At 52.1% G+C, this 20655-nt stretch overlaps 2 protein-coding genes across 2 annotated transcripts; one reads left to right on the top strand and one right to left on the bottom strand.

The window, feature by feature from the left end:
• The first annotated feature begins 5903 nt into the window (after positions 1 to 5903).
• On the top strand, positions 5904 to 7390 carry LOC123103644 (protein SRC2-like). The gene has a single exon (XM_044525329.1). It carries the CDS (start codon positions 6109 to 6111, stop codon positions 6895 to 6897), a length of 789 nt encoding a protein of 262 aa, XP_044381264.1. The 5' UTR covers positions 5904 to 6108; the 3' UTR covers positions 6898 to 7390.
• A 1923-nt stretch (positions 7391 to 9313) lies between these two features.
• LOC123155511 (uncharacterized) lies at positions 9314 to 17105 on the bottom strand. Its single transcript, XM_044573943.1, has 3 exons — positions 16198 to 17105; positions 15029 to 15587; positions 9314 to 9676 (listed from the first exon to the last, which is right to left on the bottom strand). The coding sequence occupies exons 1-3, from the start codon at positions 17103 to 17105 to the stop codon at positions 9314 to 9316; spliced, it is 1830 nt and encodes a 609-aa protein (XP_044429878.1).
• Between the last annotated feature and the right edge of the window lie 3550 nt (positions 17106 to 20655).

Here is a 20655-nt window from a genome sequence, read left to right as displayed (position 1 = left end):
TAAACTTTTGTTTTGAATCTTATAGATCTGAACATTCATGCCACAATAAGAAGAATTGCATTGATAAATATGTTAGCTGGCAGTCCACATCAAAAATTCTGTTTTATCATTTACCTACTCGAGGACGAGCAGGAATTAAGCTTGGGGATGCTTGATACGTCTCCAACGTATCTATAATTTTTTATCGTTCCATGCTATTAAATTATCTGTTTTGGATGTTTTATATGCATTAATATGTTATTTTATATTATTTTTGGGACTAACCTATTAACTAAACCCGGGCATGGGCAGCCCGGCCCGACGACCCGACCCGAGCCCGGCCCGAAAAACCCGGGTTGGGCCGGGCCAGGCTCGTGCTTTGTTTTGCAGCATGAAAGATAGTTCGGGCCGGGCTCAGGCTTCATTTTTCTGTATTTCGGGCCGGGCTTTGGGCCGGGCTTGCACGTGCACGTACTAAAAAACAGCATTTGGGCCGGGCTTTCGGGCCGGGCTCGGGCTTGAAAACAGGGAGTATTTCAGGCTTCGGGCCGGGCTCGGGCTTAAAAAATGAAGGTCGGGCTTTTACAAGCCCGACCCGAAACCAGGCCTGGCCCGACGTTTGCCCGGGTTTACTATTAACCTAGTGCCCAGTGCCAGTTTTTGTTTTTCCTTGTTTTGGTCTTTTACAGAAAATCAATACCAAACGGAAGGAAACTTTTTGATGATTTTTCTTGGACAACAAGACACCTATGAAGCTTCGGGAGGAGGCCACAAGACCCACGAGGAGGCCACAAGCCCTAGGGGCACGTCACAAGGGGGCGCCCCCTAGGCTTGTGAGCCCCTCGTGGCTCTCCTAACCCTAACTCCAGCACTATAATTCCCAAATATTTCCTTTACATCAAAGGGCACACCAAAAATACTTTTCCGCCACCGCAAGCTTCTGTTCTCGTGAGATCCCCTCTTGGGGCCTTTTCCGGCACTCCACCAGAGGGGGATTCGATCATGGAGGGCCTCTACACCAACCTTGCTGCCCTTTCGATAATGCGTGAGTAGTTTACCATGGACCTCAGGGTCCATAGCTAGTAGCTAGATGGATTCTTCAATCTCTTTGATCTTCAATACAATGTTCTCCTCGATGTTCTTGGAGATCTATTCGATGTAATCTTCTTTTGCGGTACGTTTGTTGAGATCCGATGAATTGTGGATTTATGATTAGATTATCTATGAATATTATTTGAGTCTTTTTTGCACTTTTTTATGCATGATTAAGATAGATTTGTATTTCTCTCTGATCTATCGATTTGGTTTGACCTACTAGATTGGTTTTTCTTGCAATGGGAGAGGTGCTTTGTGATGGGTTCAATCTTGTGGTGTCCTCACCCAGTGACAGTAGGGGTAACAAGGCACATATTGTATTGTTTCCATTAAGGATAAAAAGATGGGGGTTTTACCATATTGATTGGATCTATCCCTCTACATCATGTCATCTTGCTTAAGGCGTTACTCCGTTCTTATGAACTTAATACTCTAAATGCATGCTGGATAGCGGTCGATGTGTGGAGTAATAGTAGTAAATACAAAATTGTTTCGATCTACTTGTCACGGACATGATGCCTATATTCATGATCATTGCCTTAAATATCGCCATAAATTTGCGCTTTCTATCAATTGCTCAACAGTAATTTGTTTACCCACCGTATGCTTTCTTCAAGAGAGAAGCCTCTAGTGAAACCTATGCCCCCCCGGGTCTATTTTCCATCATGTATTTTCATATCTATAAAACCAAAAACCCAAAAATAACTTGCTGCAATTTATTTATATTTACTTTATTTTGCCTTTTACTTATCTTTTATATCTATCTCTATTAGATCTCACTCTTGCAAGTGACCGTGGAGGAATTGACAACCCCTTTTTCGCGGGGAGTGCAAGTGTTTGTTAATTTGTGCAGGTGCATATATTGGGGACTTGCTTGTGCCTCCTACTGGATTGATACCTTGGTTATTAACTAAGGGAAATACTTATCTCTACTTTGCTGCATCATCCTTTCCTCTTCAAGGGAAAAATCAATACAAGCTCAAGAAGTAGCAGGTGCAAGTCCACCGTCGACTCGCAACTGAACCAAACTTTTTTTCTAGTTGTAAGTCCACCCTCGACTCGCAACTGGGCCGTGACAAATTTTTGTCCTATTTGCAATTCCACCATGGACTCGCAACCGAACCAATCTTATTTTCTTATTTTCTTTTTACCTTTTGCTTTCTTTTTTCATTTGTGTGGTTCAAATTTGTAAAGTTTTTCAATTCATTCATTTCTTATTTTTATTTTTTTCTCTTTTCCATTTTTTATTTTTTATTTTCTAAAAACCCATGAATTTTCCTCATCGCTCTTAGTTGACTATCCACCACCAAACAAGGGTTTTTTGTTTCAGTTGCAAGTCCACTCTCAACTTGTAACTGGGGTCCAATCATTCTTTTTGTCCTAGTTGAAATCACACCATTAACTCGCAACCTAGACCTCACCATTTTGTGTGTGTGTGTCATTTGTAAGTCCACCCTCAACTAGCAACTGGGGTCCGTAACTTTTTTTTGTTCCAGTTACAAGTCCACCCACGACTCGCAACTACAGCCCAACATATTTTAGTCCCAGTTGCAAGTTCATCCTCGACTCGCAACTGGAGCCCGGTCTTTCTTTGTCACAATTGCAAATCCACCCTCGGCACCCAACTGGGGCACGATGTTTTTTTCCAGTTGCAAGTCCACACTCGACTCGCAACTGGGGCCAGACCTTTTTTGTCTCAGTTGCAATCCTACACTCGACTCGCAACTAGGGCCCAAACTTCTTTTGTCTCAGTTGCAAGTCCACCATCGACTCGCAACTGAACCAAACCTTTTTCCCTAGTTGCAAGTCATCCTCTACTCACAATTGGGCCCTGAGAATTGTTTTGTCCTAGTTGCAAGTCCACCGTCGACTCGCAACTGGACCAAACTCTTTTTTTTCTAGTTGCAAGTCCACCCTCGACTCGCAACTAGGCCCTAAGGTTTGTTTTGCCCTAGTTGCAGTTCCACCATTGACTCGCAATTGAACCAGTTTTTTTTCCAAGTTGCAAGTCAATCGTCGACCCGCAACTAGGCCCTCGGAATTTTTCTTCCAGTTGCATGTCCACTCTTGACTCGCAACTGGGGTCCGGCCTTTTTTTGTCCTAGTTGCAATCTCACGCTCAACTCGTAACTAGGGCTTGGCCATTTTTTCTCCCAATTACAATCCCACCTTCTCTCAACTAGGGCTCGACCTTTTATTTTTCTTTTTAATTTATTTTTGTTCAATTTGTAACAAATGTTTTCAATATATGATTTCTTTAATTATTATTATAACTTAATTGTTATATTTGTTTACTTTTTTAGTTTTCACTGGTTGTTCTTTTATTCTCCTTTTCTTTGTTTCTTTCTTGGTTTCCTTTTTTTCTTTCTTGGGCTTTACCGCTTCCATTTTTTGCGTTGGTTCCTTTGTTTTTTTTCGGGTTTCATTGTTTCTTTCTTGATTTTTATCGGGTTTTTTGTTTTCCTTTATTTATTTCTTGGTTTTCATTGTTCCATTCTTTTTCATAGGTTTTCTTCAGTTTTCATTTTCTTTTTTTTTGTTTTCTTTGGTTTTCCTTTTTTGGGTTTTATTGGGTTTCTTCATTTTTCTTTGTTCTTTTGTCGATTTTCATCGGTTCCTTTTTTTCAACACATGTGAACTTTTGTAATACACATTCTTTTTTTGCGGGTGTTGCAATACACATTTAACATTTTTTGTATACATTAAAAACATATTGTATATACATGTTTAACTTTTTGACATACATGATTAACATTTTTTTCCTTCTTTATTTTTTTAAATCCATGATTTTTTTTAAATGATTTAGCAATGCCCCACCGTCGAGTAGCTAACAGGTCAGTACTTTAATCACTCGATGCATGCACTAGTCCCATTACACCAACATGCAAGGTACTGTAGTGCTGCGAAGCACACGCATTCATGGCAACTATAGCAAAAGAGTGCATCGCCAGAATGTAAAGATATTGTAGCGTTCTGTATTTGTCTTCACTGTGTCCTACTGTTGTTTGATAGCGACGCGCCAGAGTCATAGCGCGCACGAGCCCGCCGCACGGGACGGTCGTTGTGGGACGTGCACTATTAAATTTATTCGTGTTTTTCAAAAACTGTTCGGAATTTTCAAATGTGTCCACACTTTAGAAACTGTTTGGGGTTTTTCAAAAATTGTTCATGTTTTCAAATTTTATTTGTGAAGAAATTGTTTGGAATACAAAATTTTGTTCTTATTTTTCAAAAAATGTTTGGAATTAAAAATTCTCCAAAAATTTAAATTACTTGGGTTTTCAAATATAATCAACATTTTTAATTTGTTCACAATTTGCAAAAAATGAGATTTTTTTTCAAAAATCAAAAATGTCTTCTAATATTGATGTTGTATTACGTTATTTAAATTTATTGCTTTGTAAATGACAATAGGTCAATAGCAGTCATCAGCTGGAGTGTTAGGAGCTGGCGTTCCTCAGTGCCAGGTGCCGAGTTTGATTCCTATGAAGAGCACTGGCTGATGTCACAACTTAGATGTGAGATAGTCACACCCATCTTCAGCAAGTGGGTGTTGCCGAGGGAATTGCCACCTCTTGTTGTATTTATGGTGGGTTTGCAGACATGCAACTCATGGTGATACTTTTCCTCCCATCACAACCTGGAGAGCTATGAAACATGGTTTTAGTTTGGCAGCATTCGCTCGGTTTGCACCAGATCATTGCAGAATCAAACTCCTTGAAAGTTGTTAATGCACCCACATGAACAAACTATTGATGGACAGAAGCTGCGGCAATATATGCGAATTGTATGGATCTATTTGTGGAGATTGGAAACGTTCATTTTAAACATTGTTTACGTGAAGCAAAAATCATACCGCTCAAGAGATTGCTAGATTTTGTTTTGAGAGTACGATTTCTTGTAACTGGATGGATGGACATCCTGATTTTATTTTTAACTCTCTAAGTGTTATTTGAGGTCAATAAAGTAGCCATGATACGTATCTAGAGCCAGGGTTCCGCCTCCTCCTCCTCCTCTAAGAAAGAAAGTTAGGGTTTGTGCCTCTCGCCGGCTCCGGCGCAGGTCCGCCTCGTCTCCGGTGGGCCTAGGGCCATGGAGGCGCGGTGGATCCTGGCAAGGGCCGGCGGGAGGGCTCTGTTTTTTGTCGTTTTTTTAATCTTGTTAGGGTTTGTGTCCTACTCAGGAAGGTGAGACGGTGGCGGCTCCTGAAGATGGAATAAAGGTCTCCCCTCCTAGCCCCCGTTTAGGCGGTGCATCTAGCATCATTGGTGGGCGCGTGGAGGTGTGTCTTCAGCAGATCTATCTTTGGTGGATTTGCTCGGATCTCGTTTTTGTTCGTCTACATTCGTGTGTCTTCGGTTTAGATACTTCCGATCTACGTTATTTTTCATCAGCGGCGGTTGCTGTTCTGAGGTGCTGGTCCTATGGGGCCTTAGCACGACGACTTCCCGACTGTCTACTACAACAAGTTGTGCTCAGCTTCGGCGATGACGGCGGCGCGCCTTCGGCTCGCTTCAGTGCTTGTAGTTGTCGCTAGGTCGTTTACGGATCTGGATGTAATTCTTATTTCTGGTGTTCGTTGTACTGTCATGATTGAAGATGAATAGATTGGAAGTTTTCGCGCAAAAAAAATAAAATAAAATAGCCATGATGGTGTTCCTTAAAAAAACTTGGACCAAAAATACCATTGTTGTTAAGCTACCGACATGAACGGGTCACCACACAATCAGCAAAAGCTTAAATTAACACAACCCATGCTATTATTAGGTCTTCCAGCAAAAAGACCTAAAACTTTTGCACAAAATTACCCACTAAACTAACCACCAGACCAAACATTGCAACCTTACGACCCAAACCGTCACTAGCCATCTCCCTTGGATCATTCGTAGCCTCCAAGATCTACTTACCATTGAAAATCATCATAGCTTGCTCCTCCATCCGTCCATCGTCTTCCACAAATCATCGTCTCCCGATCACACACCGACATATCGACCGAGCGATCACAACGGGCTCCTGCGAGCGAGCGGCGCGATCATGGCGTACCGGGTGCTGGAGGTGACGCTGATCTCGGCCAAGGACCTGAAGAAGGTGACGATGTTCTCCAAGATGCGCGTGTACGCGGTGGTGTCCATCTCCGGCGGCGACCCAAGGACGCCGACGCACAGGACGCACTCGGACCGGCACGGCGGCCGGAACCCCATGTGGCACGCGCCGCTGCGGTTCCCCATCCCGACCGCCGCCGACCCGCGGGGGCTGGCGCTGCACGTGCTCCTCCGCGCCGACCGCTCCTTCGGTGACCGCGACGTCGGCGAGGTGGTGGTGCCAGTGCAGGACCTCGTCGCCGTGGCGCCGCCCGCCGGCGAGCATCGGCACCTCAGCTACCAGGTGCGCAGCCCGATGAGCGGCCGGAAGCGCGGCGTGCTCCACATCTCCTACAGCCTCTCCGACGCGCCTGCCCCCACGGCGGCGGCGCCGGGCGACGCGCAGTACATGCAGACGAACGCGGCGGCCAAGGCCGGCGCCGACCCGGTGACCGCGTACCCGCCGTACCACCACCAGCAGCACGCCGTGCCGCCGTACGGCTACAATCCACCGTACGGGTACGCGGGGGCGTCGTACGGCTACGGCCCCGCCGCGGCCGCTCCCTACGGGTACGGCGCGCCGTCCGCCGCGGCGGCCAGGCAAGACGGAGGCGTCGGGATGGGCTCCGGGTTCGGGATGGGGCTCCTCGGCGCGGCGGTCGGCGGGATGATGATGGGCCTCGGCGAGGGCGTGGGCGAGATCATCGCCGACTCGGACATGAGCATGGACGGCTGCTTCTGATCCGCGTCCGACGCGTCTTGCATGCATGCATACACGCACGGCTCACTTAGAACACGTAGTACGTTGGCCAATCACAGTGCTGCTCGATCCCTTGGAAGCATTGGACCGACTCGTGCGCGCGCGCGCGTATTCAAGTGCGTTGCGATTTTCTTTTGATCCTCAGAGAAACTGCTTGTGAGTTGTGATTGTGACGACGTGAAAATGATCCACGACTTTGACGCAGTCGCCACTCTCCTTCTAGGGGTTTTCCAATAAATAAACTTAGCTTCATTGCCATCCGCGCGCCCATCCCGGCAATCTCGTTCGAGGTACATAGCCAATGTTTTGCAGTGATGCTGCGAATGACATCGTTTACGTGTTGAACTGATGAAGTCAACTTTATCAGGATTCTTTAGTTGTACTTGTATCAGGGATCTTACAATGTGTATATTTAAGCTTTTTTATCTAATTAAGTCAAAAGAAATTAATAGAAGGTAATGCAAAGTGCATTCAATTCTGCCGCTTCTTTTTATTGGCAGAAAATTAAGTACGAGAGAAGCTTTAATGATATCAAACATCGTGGTCTCGAGCTCCTTCGTGAAAGCTTAGGTCTCAAGCTCCTGCAATGTTGATGTTTTTTTTTTGTCGTTACCTTATTCAAGGCGTTGATCGGATATGCTTGTATTGGGTTTTTGTGGTGAAAATCTAGTTTTTCGCATTGAGTGGTTGGATCCGGTGATGCCGCCTTCCTCAAGGCGTTGATGTGGAAGAAGTTTGTCGTCCGTGTAATGTCATAAGATGATTGATGCGCATCTGGTTATCGCATAGATTTCAATCGCAGATTTGGTCATTTTTTCTTGTTTTCTCTCTCGTTTACACATAGCTTTGGTTAAATAGGACTTTGCTATTTGTTGGTTTGTTATTTGTGTATGTGTTGATGTTGATATTGATTGTGTGCTTTGATGCATCTAAGGGCCTCTCCGACGCCGATCCCAAACCAGACACCGCATTTCTCGACGGACAGGGAGGCCGGTCCACAGGCACGAATGCGGGAGCTGGCCATCCAAAGCTAACCGCATTAGTCGCTTGGCAGTAATCGACCGACAATGTTGAGCCCACCAAGCTTGGCTTCAACGGGAGGGGAGGAGCGATGGCTTTCATGAGATACAAGCGTCGGCGACCTCCCATGTGCTACTCTTCCTCGCTGCCGACAGTGCTTACGGATGCGCCGACTTCGTGGTCATGGCGGCGGGGCGCAGCCGAGCTGGCTTGCTTGTCTTCGTCCTCACTCTTGTCGAACACCTCATCCGCCGCCTCGCCGAACCCCATGTATACGGCTTCTAACTCCGCCTGAAGTTAGCGGTACCGCCAGCGGTTGCGGCGGATCTCGCTGGCGGAGCGATAGGACTTGAGCAGTGCCTCCTGCTCAGGCAAGTCATTGTCCGGCGCAATGGCTATGTCGGCCTTGTGTAACTCCTCTGTATCGGTGCTCATCGTGGAGGCGGAGGTTGTAGACCTGGTCGGCTTGCGCCTACCAGAACACTGCCTCCTGCTCCTCTAGCACCATGTCCACATAGTGAGCACGGCCTCGCCCATGGTGATGCCGACAGTGACCGGCGAGGGGGGTGGCGCCGACTCGTCCTTGGTCGCGTCCTCCATTGGGATGTCTGCAACGCGCTTCCGCTTGCATGTCGGCTTGCAATGGCGGCGATCTCCTATTTCTGCTTGGACGAGAGGTTGTCCCAGACAGCTTTGATTTGGAGCTCGAGGAGGCTATGACGGGCGTTGTGCAGAGAGGATGAAGGAAGTGGAGGATGATAAATGCGGTTATGGCTGGGTCCGTGGTTTATATAGCGGGAGGATGGCAGAGCAACTGGTGACGTGATTAGTGATGGGCTGCATACGAACAGATGGGTGGCACCGACTCACCGTTCATCGGCAATCGCACACATGTTTAATGCCGGTAGGCGGACAGACAAGCTGTTGTTCGAACATTGGGCAGCCGCATGTGCGGGGAAGCGGCGAGGGCGGCACTCTTGGCCAGCGTACCGTTTCAATGTCGGGGCGCTATGGAAGGTCGCGTTGTTCTGAGCCAACAAGAATGCGACACTAGTGCTCTGGAAAGGCATTGACCTTTTCGGACGGAAACATGTGTAGATGCAAAAAAAGTATTTTGATAAGGCAAATTAGTCAGACACGGGAGTGGCAACAAACCGGACACCCGTCACCTTAGGAAAAAGGTTGTCCAGACTGCGAAACGGATCGATGCATGACAACGTTGAATGACAAACACGTCCGGATGGAGGGTTACCGGGTCAGATGCCCTAATTGTACTGTTATGGACAACTCGTCGACGCACCCGAGAAATATTCAACACAATTTCGGAGGCACCTAATCCTGGCGTACTCACATCTTATTCGTGCAGGCTCTCTCAGTCTCAGCTGGAGTTGGGGGTGGCAGTAGTGAGATCGTCAGTTGGCAGATACGATCTGAGTTGTTGAACAAATTCGTCGATGTATCTCTCATGGCGTTCCTTGTCGGCCACGATCGCCTGCATCTTGAGGGCACCCGCCACAAATCCCCTCCTGGCTTCTCCATCCAGCATGACGGTCCGGACCGCGGCCGCAACGCCATGGCGGCCGAACGACCCGTCGTCGTCGTCCCTCGCCACCTGCAACCCTACCTTCTTCGCCTCCATTTGGCGGGCATTCGGGCCCTGGTCCCTGAAGATGGGCAGCATGATGAGAGGGTGCCCGAACAGAAGCCCTTCGATGAGCGAGTTCCGGCCGCAGTGCGTCAGTGTAAGACAATAAGTTTTGGGAACCAGCACAACCCTCTAGGGGTGGCTTATCTCATTATATATAATGGTTCTATTACAATACGTACATATGTACAGAAGCTATACATAGTCTAACACCCTCCCTCAATCTTAGCCACTTTCTAAAGAACTGAGAAGGGTAAGATTACGCCTACCAGCCTCAAACTGTGGCAGTGGTAAAGGCTTAGTGAAGATGTCTGCAAGTTGATCCTTAGATGAGATAAACTTGATCTGGAGTTGCTTCTGTGATACACGTTCCCGTACAAAGTGATAGTAAACTTCAATGTGTTTCGTTCGGGCATGAAATACTGGATTTGCAGAAAGGTATGTAGCACCGATGTTATCACACCAAAGAATAGGAGGCTGTGGTTGAGACAAACCCAACTCCTGAAGCAAAGACTGCACCCAAATAATCTCTGCAGTAGCATTAGCCACAGCCTTGTACTCAGCTTCAGTACTGCTACGTGACACAGTAGCCTGTTTCCGAGCACTCCAGGCGATCAAATTAGGGCCAAAGAATACTGCATAACCCCCCGTGGATCGCCTGTCATCTGGGCTACCAGCCCAATCTGCATCAGAGAAGGCCGAAAGGACCCGAGAGGAAGTCGGTCGAATATGCATACCAAATGTCAGGGTGAACTGAACATAACGAAGAATGTGTTTAACAGCAGCCCAATGAGTATCTCTGGGAGCCTGAAGATACTGACAAACCCTGTTAACAGCATAAGAGATATCTGGTCTCGTGATCGTCAAGTACTGAAGTCCACCAACAATGCTCCTGTACTTTGTGGCATCCGCAGGAGACAAAAGCTCACCATCAACAGCTGTTATCTTGTCAGTAGACGACATGGGTGTGGTGGTCGGTTTGCACTTCAGCATGCCCGCTCTTTGTAACAACTCCAAGGAGTACTTCTTCTGCGTAAGGACAAGACCAGTAGCACGAGAAGTGACCTCAACTCCAAGAAAGTAGTGAAGCTTCCCAAGATCTTTGACCGCAAAATCAGCACCAAGAGAGCAGACAAGAGCATCAGCAGCATACTGAGAAGAGCTGACAAGGATAATATCATCGACATATACCAAAAGATACATAGTGACTTCTGGCTTCTGTAGAAGAAATAATGAAGTGTCAGCAGTGGACGGCACAAACCCATGAGCACGAAGGGCAGAGGCAAGGCGGGCATGCCAGGCACGAGGAGCTTGCTTCAAACCATATAGTGCTTTGGAGAGACGACAGATATAGTCAGGACGATCAGGATCAGAGAAACCAGGTGGCTGTTTCATATAAACCTCTTCCTCCAAAAAACCATGTAGAAAAGCATTCTGCACATCAAGTTGACGAAGTGACCAACCACGAGAAACAGCAATGGAGAGAAGAAGCCGAATAGTGGTAGGCTTGACGACAGGACTGAAGGTGTCCTCATAGTCAAGACCATGGCGCTGCCGAAAACCGCGAGCAACAAGTCGCGCTTTGTAACGCTCAATAGATCCATCCGAATGCTTCTTCACTTTGAATACCCATTTTGAGTCAATAATATTTACCCGTGGTGGGGGAGGAATGAGAGTCCATGTCTTGTTACGAAGGAGAGCATGAAACTCCTGCTCCATAGCCTCTCGCCAATGTGGAATGCGCGGGGCAGCCTGATATGAGCGAGGCTCAGAAGATGGATCCGCAACAGCAGCAGCCAAACAAGCAGCCAACCAAGCAACCGTACCATCCTTACGTTCCTTAGGTTTGAAAATGCCACTGCGACTGCGTGTATGTGGTCGGGACACAGGAACCACCGAGGTCGACGGAGCAGCCTGCAACGGCCTGGAGGACGGCGACGTTGACGAGTCAGCCGGTGACGAGGAGCCAGACACAGTAGCCTCGGGCTCGGTCGGCGAAGAAGGTCGGCCCACCGGCGAAACCGGCAGAGCAGACGAAGCAGCTGGCGACGTCGGCGTCACAGACCGGGCCGATGGCGAGCCCGGCATAGTGGGCCGTGGCGCGGCCGATGTCGCGGGCCGATCCGCGGATGAAGGCGACGTGAGGACAGCGTCGTGGACCCGAGCTGCAGGCGAAGACGGCGTGACGGGCCGAGCCGCGGGCGAAGACGGCGTGACAAGCCGAGCCGCTGAAGACTCGGCGGCCGCTGGCGAAGAGGGCCGAGCCGCTGGAGACTCGGCGGTCGCTGGCGTAACGGACCGAGCAGTGGAGATGCTCGGCGCGACGGGCTCTTCGGGTGACCATGCATGGGCACGCAAATCGATGCCATGCAACATAGGGCGATCAACGTGCCCATCAGAAGGCGGTGATGATGATGGTGAATCCTCCAAAAGCTCCAAACGAGCCCCACGTCCGGTTCCTGCACCATGGTTAGGTAACAGCAAAGGAGAGTATGCAACATCATCAAATTGGTCAGAAGCAACAGAGGATGAATGCAGAGATGGTGGTTCGACAGTGGACACAGGAAGTTTGGCAAAGGGAAAAACATGCTCATCAAACACGACGTCCCGAGATATATAGACACGATTAGTGGGAACATGAAGACATTTGTAACCTTTATGAAGAGAGCTATAGCCAAGAAAAACACACTTCTTAGAACGAAACTCAAGCTTGCGCTTATTATATGGACGAAGATGCGGCCAGCAAGCACACCCAAATACCTTGAAAAAGGTATAATCAGGTTGTTCATTAAGGAGAACCTCAATGGGAGTCTTCATGTTTAAAACACGAGTGGGAGTACGGTTGATGAGAAAGCATGCAGTGGTGAAAGCATCACTCCAAAACCGAAACGGAACAGATGCATGGGCCAAAAGAGTAAGACCAGCTTCAACAATATGACGATGCTTACGTTCGACTGAACCATTCTGCTGATGTGTATGTGGACATGCTAAACGATGAGCTATCCCAAGCGACTGAAAGAAGGAGTTGAGGTTGCGATACTCGCCCCCCCAGTCCGACTGGACATGAACAATTTTGTGCTTGAGAAGACGTTCAACATGTTTTTGAAACTGAACAAAAATATCAAACACATCAGATTTGCCTTTAATAAGGTAAAGCCAGGTAAAGCGACTATAAGCATCAACGAAACTGATATAGTAATTATGACCACTGACAGAAGTCTGAGCAGGACCCCATACATCTGAAAACACAAGTTCTAAAGGATGTTTCACCTCACGACTGGACTCCGAAAAAGGAAGTTGATGACTCTTCCCCTGCTGACAAGCATCACACACTGCTACATCTTTATTACTAGACAAACTAGGAAGCTCATGACGACGCAAAATATGACGGACAATAGGTGTGGCCGGGTGACCAAGACGAGCATGCCACTGTGACGGAGAGACCCGAACTCCACTGAAAACACGGGCGACGCCAGGATGCTCCAGACGGTAGAGGCCCTGGCACAACCGCCCACTAAGAAGAATGTCCCTCGTGCCCCGATCCTTAATAAAAAGATCAAAAGGGTGAAATTCACAAAGCACATTATTATCACGTGTGAGTTTAGGAACTGAAAGAAGATTACGGGTCACAGATGGAACTCGAAGAACATTGCGAAGCTGAAGACTCCTATTGGCATGTCTAGTGAGAAGAGATGCTTGACCAATATGAGAGATGTGCATACCTGCTCCATTGGCGGTGTGGATCTTGTCGGAGCCATGATAGGGTTCACGAGTGTGAAGCTTCCCCATCTCGCTGGTCAGATGCTCTGTCGCCCCAGAGTCCATGTACCAGTGTGGATCGATGGAGTAGGACTGAGTGTGTCCCTGTTGCTTCTGCGGCGAGGGACGATCAGCCATGGCGACCTGACGGGCATTGTTGGGTGTATCTTTGCCGTCATTGCCAAGACCAAGGAAGCTTCGCTGGAAGCGCTTATGACACTTGGAGGCCCAGTGCCCATCGCGGCCACAAAGCTAGCACACACGTGGACCACCAGCCCCCGGTAAGGTCGCAGTAGGTGGGGGGGCCGAGGTGGCCGATGGTGGCAGCCCCAAGGGAGACCGGGGTGATGAAGAAGAGCGGCCACCCTTGGTGGCGGCGTTGGCCGAGAGGGAGCCAGTGCCCCTGGTGCGGCGAGTCTCGACCCGTTGCTCAGTGAGAAGGAGCCGAGAGAAAACCTCGTGTGCCAGCATGGGTGTCGAGTTGCCCCGCTCGTTGATGATCTCGACTAAGGCATCATACTCCTCATCAAGACCATTGACAATAAACGAGTTGAACTCGGAGTCGGTTAGGGGCTGTCCAATGGAGGCCAATGTGTCGGCGAGGCCCTTGACCTTGTTGTAGAACTCAGTGGCATTGGAGTCAAGCTTCTGACACTCTCCAAGCTGACGACGGAGTGCAGAGACACGAGCCTGGGACTGCGCTGCAAAGGTGCGCTCAAGGATGGTCCAGGCCTCATGAGACGTCTTCGCGAAGACAATAAGGCCGGCAACTGCCGGCGAGAGCGACCCCTGGATGGAGGAAAGGTTCGCCTGGTCCTGCCCCGTCCAGACGCGATGGGCCGAATTGTAGACCGGACCGTGCACGCTGTCTACCAGCGCGGGTGGGCAGGGAAGCGATCCGTCGACGTAGCCTAGCAGGTAGTGACTCCCCAAGAGCGGGAGAACCTGCGCACGCCAGAAGATGTAGTTGTCGGCGGAGAGCTTGATGGTGATGAGATGACCGAAGTGAAACGGCGGCGGCGAAGACGATCCCATCGAGGAGGTTGTCTGGGGTGCAAACACCATGGAGGCAGCCGGAGGCACTGAAGCCGATGCGGGAGGAGGCGGGACCGCAGCCAGGGCGGGCGCCGCAAAGCTCACGGCCGGTGCGGACGCCGCAAGGCCCACAGCCGGGGCGGACGCCGCCAACCCCGCCAGCGGGGCGGTGTGATCCGCTTGCGGCAGGAGCGGCGGGACGACGCCTGCGGAGTCCGCAGCGGACGGCGGCGCCGTGGTGTGGACCATGAGATCACGCCCGAGCGAGGGCGCCGGCGGCGTGGAGAAGACGGAGCCGATGCTCCTTGTCCCGATCGGAGCGGGAACGGAGACGGCATCGAGCGGGAGGTTGAGCAGAGCCGCAAGAGAGGCCGGAAGGAAGCCCGCAGCAGTGGAACCGGTGGTGGCGGCGCTCGACATGGCGGCGGCGCGATCGGTGGCGCGGCGGCGGCGGTGAAGGCGGTGGCGGCTGCGGCGGCGGTGCGGGTATTAGGGTTTAGAAGCGGAAGCGATCGTAACCTAGCGTGATACCATGTAAGACAATAAGTTTTGGGAACCAGCACAACCCTCTAGGGGTGGTTTATCTCATTATATATAATGGTTCTGTTACAATACGTACATATGTACAGAAGCTATACATAGTCTAACAGTCAGGAACGCGCCCACGGCGGCGTGCGCCAGGATGCTGATCTGGGGCACCCATCCCATGGTCACCACCCCATGGCCGCGGGTGCGGTCCTGGAAACCAGGGGGCAGGGCATCGTCGTTGTCGAGGACGGCGCCGGCGGGCTTCCGCAGAGCCCAGAGGAAGCGTGTCCCGGCGAGCTCCAGCCCCAGGGCCAGCTCGTGCACCTGCTCAACGCTCAGCGGCACCTCGCTCCCCAGCGCGATGTACACGACGGAGTCGGGCGGCTGCTCTTCTAGCCAGCGTAGCGTGACGTGGTCCTCTGACGATCCGGCCGCGCGGCGCCTGCCGCCGTCGGCCGACGGCGGCAGGAGGCCCAGGGGCACGACCGGCTTGCCGAGGAGTGCCTCCACCAGCGGGAAGGTCTCGGGCTCCCACTCCACGCAGCTCCGGATGGCCAGGACCGTGCACCTCTCTTTCGCCAAGAACCAGCGCTGGGCGATGGACATACCCGACGCGCAGTCGTCGGCGTAAGACGGTGCCACGTCGTCCCGCTCGTAATGGGGCATAGATGATGATGGTAGGATCCTGTATAAAATATATCAATGATGGTAACATCTTCTAAAAAAAATATAGGGCGGCAACAACTTGTAAAAAATAAAGATATTATTTGTTTTGTTGGTATGTAAAAAATTAAGATATGGTGGTTACATCTTGTGAAACTTAATACTCCATGTGGAGTATACGATGGTAACATGCCACTAACCCCTCTTGTCAGGAGCTTTACATAAACAAACAGTTCCATGTACGAAAATCAAGTGTGGAGCTTGGTAGAGCCTTAAGAGGGAGTGAAACCTATTGAATGTTAATTGATTTTCAAAAGAAAGATGAAGGTGGATGATAATCCTACTATCTATAATGCTAGGCTTTTCATGAAAGGGTTTCTGCAAATTCAAGAAGTTCACTAAGACAAGACTTTAACGCTTGTCGGTATGCTTAAGTCTGTGCATATGTTGGTAATTGCTACTGTGGATCGGTGGAGAAGGAGAGCAAAGCACCTTAGGTGCTGCCATTGCCATTGCCAAGAATATATAGGCGCGGGGCGCCAGTACAACAAGGGCGCGGAGCGCCAGTACAACAGAGAGAGAGAGCGCAACTCTAGTACGTGCATGGGATCGTGGGTAGATGCATGCAGTACGTGGGAGACTGGAGAGAACTGCTAACACCCCGCCGCAGTTTGAGCGTCCGGCGGCCGGACGCACAAGCTGGACCGGAAATCTTGAAACGCCGCCATGGGCAGTCCTTTGGTGAGCACGTCGGCGAAATGTTGGAGGTTGGCACGTGGAGAACGCGCAGCTCGCCCAATGCCACTTTCTCGCGCACAAAGTGGATGTCGAGCTCGATGTGCTTGGTCCGGCGATGGTGGACGGGGTTGGCCGCCATGTAGACGGACGAGATGTTGTCGCAGAAGATGACGCTGGCGCGAGGTAGAGGTACAACGAGCTCGCCAAGAAGTTGACGGATCCACCAGCCTTCAGCAACTGCGTTTGCAACCGCGCAGTATTCTGCCTCGGCGCTCGAGCGAGACACCGTCGCCTGTCGTTTGGATGACCATGATACAAGCGAGTCGTCGAGGTACACAGCGTAGCCGGACGTCGACCGACGCGTGTCTGGGCAGCCAGCCCAGTCCGCGTCAGAGTAGGCGACGAGGTCGAGGGAGCCGGACCGTCGGAGATGGAGCCCATGTGATGAAGTGTCGCGTAGGTAGCGCAGGATGCGCTTGGCCGGCGCACGGTGGACGTCGCGGAGATCATGCATCACCAGACAACACTGTTGGACGGCGTAGGTGATGTCTGGCCGAGTCATGGTCATGTACTGGAGTGCGCCGAGGATGCTGCGGTACTCGGAGGCGTCGGAGACGAGGGCACCATCACTGGCGGACAGCTTGGCGCGTGTGTCGACCGGCGTGGGCGCCGGCTTACAGCCCTGCATGTTGGCGCGCTCGAGTAGTTCGTCGGCGTACTTGCTCTGGGAGAGGAAGAAGCCATCCGCGGTGCGAGTGACGGCGATCCCGAGGAAGTAGTGTAGAGGCCCGAGGTCTTTCATGGAGAACTCGGTCGACAGGAGCTGCTGGAGGTGTCAGAGAAGTGTCGTCGTCGAGGCGGTGAGCACAATGTCGTCTACGTACAACATGAGGTATGCAGTGACGGCGTCGGAGTGGAGCACGAAGAGCGACGGATCCGCCCGCGAACTGGTGAAGCCGAGGCTGTGGACGAAGGTGGCGAACCGACCAAACCAAGCCCGCGGCGCCTGCTTGAGCCCATAGAGTGACTTGTCCAGCAGACACACGTGCTCAGGGCGATCCGTGTCGACGAAGCCGGCCGGCTGTTGGCAGTATACCTGCTCGGAGAGATGCCCGTGGAGGAACGCGTTGTTGACGTCCATCTGGTGCACTGGCCACTGGCGCGTGGTGGCGATGGTGAGCACGACGCGGATTGTGGCCGCCTTGACCACCGGAGAGAATGTCTCGTCAAAGTCGACGCCGGGGCGCTGCGAGAAGCCGCGCACCACCCAGTGTGCCTTGTAGCGTTCGAGTGAGCCATCGGACTTGAGCTTGTGGCGGAAGAGCCATTTGCCGGTGATGATGTTGGCGCCGCGAGGTCGAGGGACGAGGCGCCACGTCCGGTTCTCCATGAGAGCCCTATATTCTACCTGCATAGTAGAAAGCCAACAAGGATCTCGCATAGCCTCACGCACGGTTTTAGGGATGGGTGAGATGTTGGATGGAGTAGTAGCGACGTGGTGTTGTTCATACTTGGGATTAGGGAAGAATTTTCCAGTCTGAGCTCTTGTCTGCATTTTGTGTGTAGGTGCAGGAGGGGGTTTGCGTCGTGGTGCCTGTGGTGGCGAGGGGGGGTGACCGCGGCGGACTGTGGTGGTGGCTGGGCTGGCGGGGAGGCGTCCGGCATGACATGACGTGGGGTGGGAGGGGCCGGCGCGGTAGTGCGGTCGGACGGGGGTTGGGAGACAGGCGTGGTATTGGTGGCGGCTGGGGCAGACGCGGGCTCCGGTGAGGGCTTGGAGCAGGGTCGGATGGGTATGGTAGGGAGGTCGTCGAGGAGATCAGCTACCGGTGCTGGGTTTGTTTGTTCGGTGTGGAAGGGAAAGCTATGCTCATCGAAGACGACATGGCGAGATGTGATGACGCGGCCAGTGGCACGGTTGAGACACCGATAGCCTTTGTGGTCTGCGGTGTACCCTAGGAAGACGCAGGGGGCCGAGCGAGGCGCGAGTTTGTGGGGTGCCGTGTCTGCTAGGTTGGGAAAACACAGGCAACCGAAGACTTGCAGGGTGGTGTAGGTGGGGTGGACACCGTAGAGTAGGAAGAAAGGTGTTTGGTTGTGGCGCGGCCGGCACGGACGTCGGTTGAGGAGGAAGGTGGCGGTATTGAGGGCTTCGGCCCAGTAGGGAAACGACATACGTGCGTGAATAAGGAGTGATCTGGCAATGTCATTGAGTGTCCGGAGTATGCGCTCGCCGCGTCCGTTCTGCAGCGATGTGTAGGGGCATGATAAGCGAAGCACTATGCCTAGCTAGGAGAAGAATTGGCGCAATGCATGATTATCGAACTCCTTGCCATTATCAGTTTGGATAGTAAGGATGGATAGACAAAAATGGTTGTGGATGAATGTAGTGAAGGCGCGGAGAGTGGGTAGCACATTAGACTTGTGGCGAAGCGGGAACGTCCATACAAAGTGACTGTAATCATCGAGTAGAACAAGGTAATACTGATAACCAGAGATACTAAGCACGGGAGATGTCCATACATCACAATGTACAAGCTGGAAAGGGAAATACGACACATGTTCGAAAGTGCTAAATGGTAGACGAACACTTTTGCCTAATTGACACGCTTGACAAACGGTGCTAGGGCTAGCTACATGATCCAGCGATGAGCTCTTGAGAGTGTGGGCTAAAGCATCAGCACCTAGATGCCCAAGGCGTTGATGCCATAGATCACGGGAGACGGCAGTCAGGGCATGGTGGGTGTGGCTCGGTGGCGATGTTGTGGACATGGGGTAGAGCTCGTCGTCGTCGGAGTTACATCGGAGGATCACCTTCTTCGTTCTTCGGTCCTTAACAAAAAAACCAATGTCATCAAACTCGACATTAACAGGGTTGTGGCGAGCGAGGGCTTTGACGGATAGAAGGTTTTTGATAATGTGTGGGGAGACTAGAACGTGTTGTAGAAAGAGGGGTGATTGGGTTGTAGGAATGGTGGTGTGGCCAATGTGCGTGGCGGGGAGCAAGGACCCGTCGCCAACTACTATGGAAGTAGAAGAATAGGGAGCAGAGGAGGAGAGCATACCGGGGGACGACGCCATGTGTGTGGTAGAGGCAGTATCCATGTACCAGTCGGAGCCAGGAAGCTGAGGTTGTTGCTGCTATAGGGTCATGGCGTTGAGCGCCTGTACCAGGGCGCTCTGGTCCCACGCAGGCGCGTTGGAGTTGGGCGCTCCACCGGCGAGGGCACCATACAGCGGGTGCGGCGGCACCGTGCCATCTGTCAAGTGTGCCGGCATGGATGGGGGTGGCGGGGACACGTTGGGGCCGTAATGCGCAGCCACACCAGCGAAGGGGGACGCGCCACCGGGGCGAGGCCCAAGGATGCCCGCACCAGGGGTGTGAGGATGCCATGGCATCGGCCACAGATGGACCATGCCAGTCCAGGGCGCGGGCGCCTGAGCAGATGTGCGAGGAGGAGCCCCGCCACCTGGATGAGGGGCGGAGCCCCCGCCAGAGTGCGAGGAGGATCCCCCGCCGGAGTAGTTTCCCTTGCCTTTTCCTTTGTAGCGCCCGCCACCGCCCGAGTTGCGGGAGTTGGCGCCGCCACCGCCCCCCCCCCCCCCGCTGCCATTGTGGTTGCTCGGTGCGCGTTCGACGTGGAGCGCGGTCTCTGTGTTGTGGTCGGTGGACTGCCGGCCCTCCTCGAGGAGGAGGAAGGCACGACAGCGAAGGAGGGAGGGGAAGGGGCTCTGCATGGTGAGGATGGGCACGGCATAACAGAAACGGGGGTGAAGGCCACGAATCATGTTGAGCACCTGATCACGATCGTCGACGGGAGAGCCGAGGTCGGCGAGCCGGTCGGCGCACTCCTTGAGCCGGGCGAAGTAGGTGAGGATCGACGAGGACCCCTGCTCGAGCCGCCGGAACTCGGTGGCCTGGAAAACCACCTGATGCTCGCGGTTCTCCAGAAAGAGGCTGCAGATGGCGGCCCAGACCTCACCGGCGGTGGCGCCGTGCTGGTGTACGAGCCCGAACACCTCTGGGCTAATGCGGTTGTAGAGCCACGACACGATGTGTGCGTTGTCTTGCAGCCACACCGGATCAGTGGGGCGAGGCGCGCCGGAGATGTGGTCGAGGACGGCGTACTTCTGGAAGGTAACCTCAAACAGAGTACGCCATTGGGAGAAGTTTGGCGGGTTCAGGCCGAGGATGAGCAGGACCTTCTGGTTGATGAAGACATCGGCGAGGGGGGAGAGGTCGCGAACACCCGTGGAGGACGACGCGGTCGGGTCCAGCAGGAAGAGCGGTCCACGAGCGAGTGCAGCCGGCGTCAGCAGTGTCTGGGTGGAGGAGGAGGAGACCGGCGTGG

This window comes from Triticum aestivum, chromosome 1A (genome assembly GCF_018294505.1).
Source record: "Triticum aestivum cultivar Chinese Spring chromosome 1A, IWGSC CS RefSeq v2.1, whole genome shotgun sequence".
Taxonomy (NCBI): domain Eukaryota; kingdom Viridiplantae; phylum Streptophyta; class Magnoliopsida; order Poales; family Poaceae; genus Triticum; species Triticum aestivum.
Note: the sequence above shows the minus strand (reverse complement) of the source record. Positions and strands in the feature narration are given on the sequence as shown.

Coding starts and splice junctions, on each gene's coding strand:
- LOC123103644 (XM_044525329.1), top strand. CDS start 6,109: ATGGCGTACCGGGTGCTGGAGGTGACGCTGATCTCGGCCAAGGACCTG.
- LOC123155511 (XM_044573943.1), bottom strand. CDS start 17,105: ATGAAAGACCTCGGGCCTCTACACTACTTCCTCGGGATCGCCGTCACT. Junction 15,588..16,197: donor AGTTCTCTCCAGTCTCCCAC/GTACTGCATGCA, acceptor TATTTTATACAG/GATCCTACCATCATCATCTA. Junction 9,677..15,028: donor ACGCCGCCGTGGGCGCGTTC/CTGACTGTTAGA, acceptor TATTGTCTTACA/CTGACGCACTGCGGCCGGAA.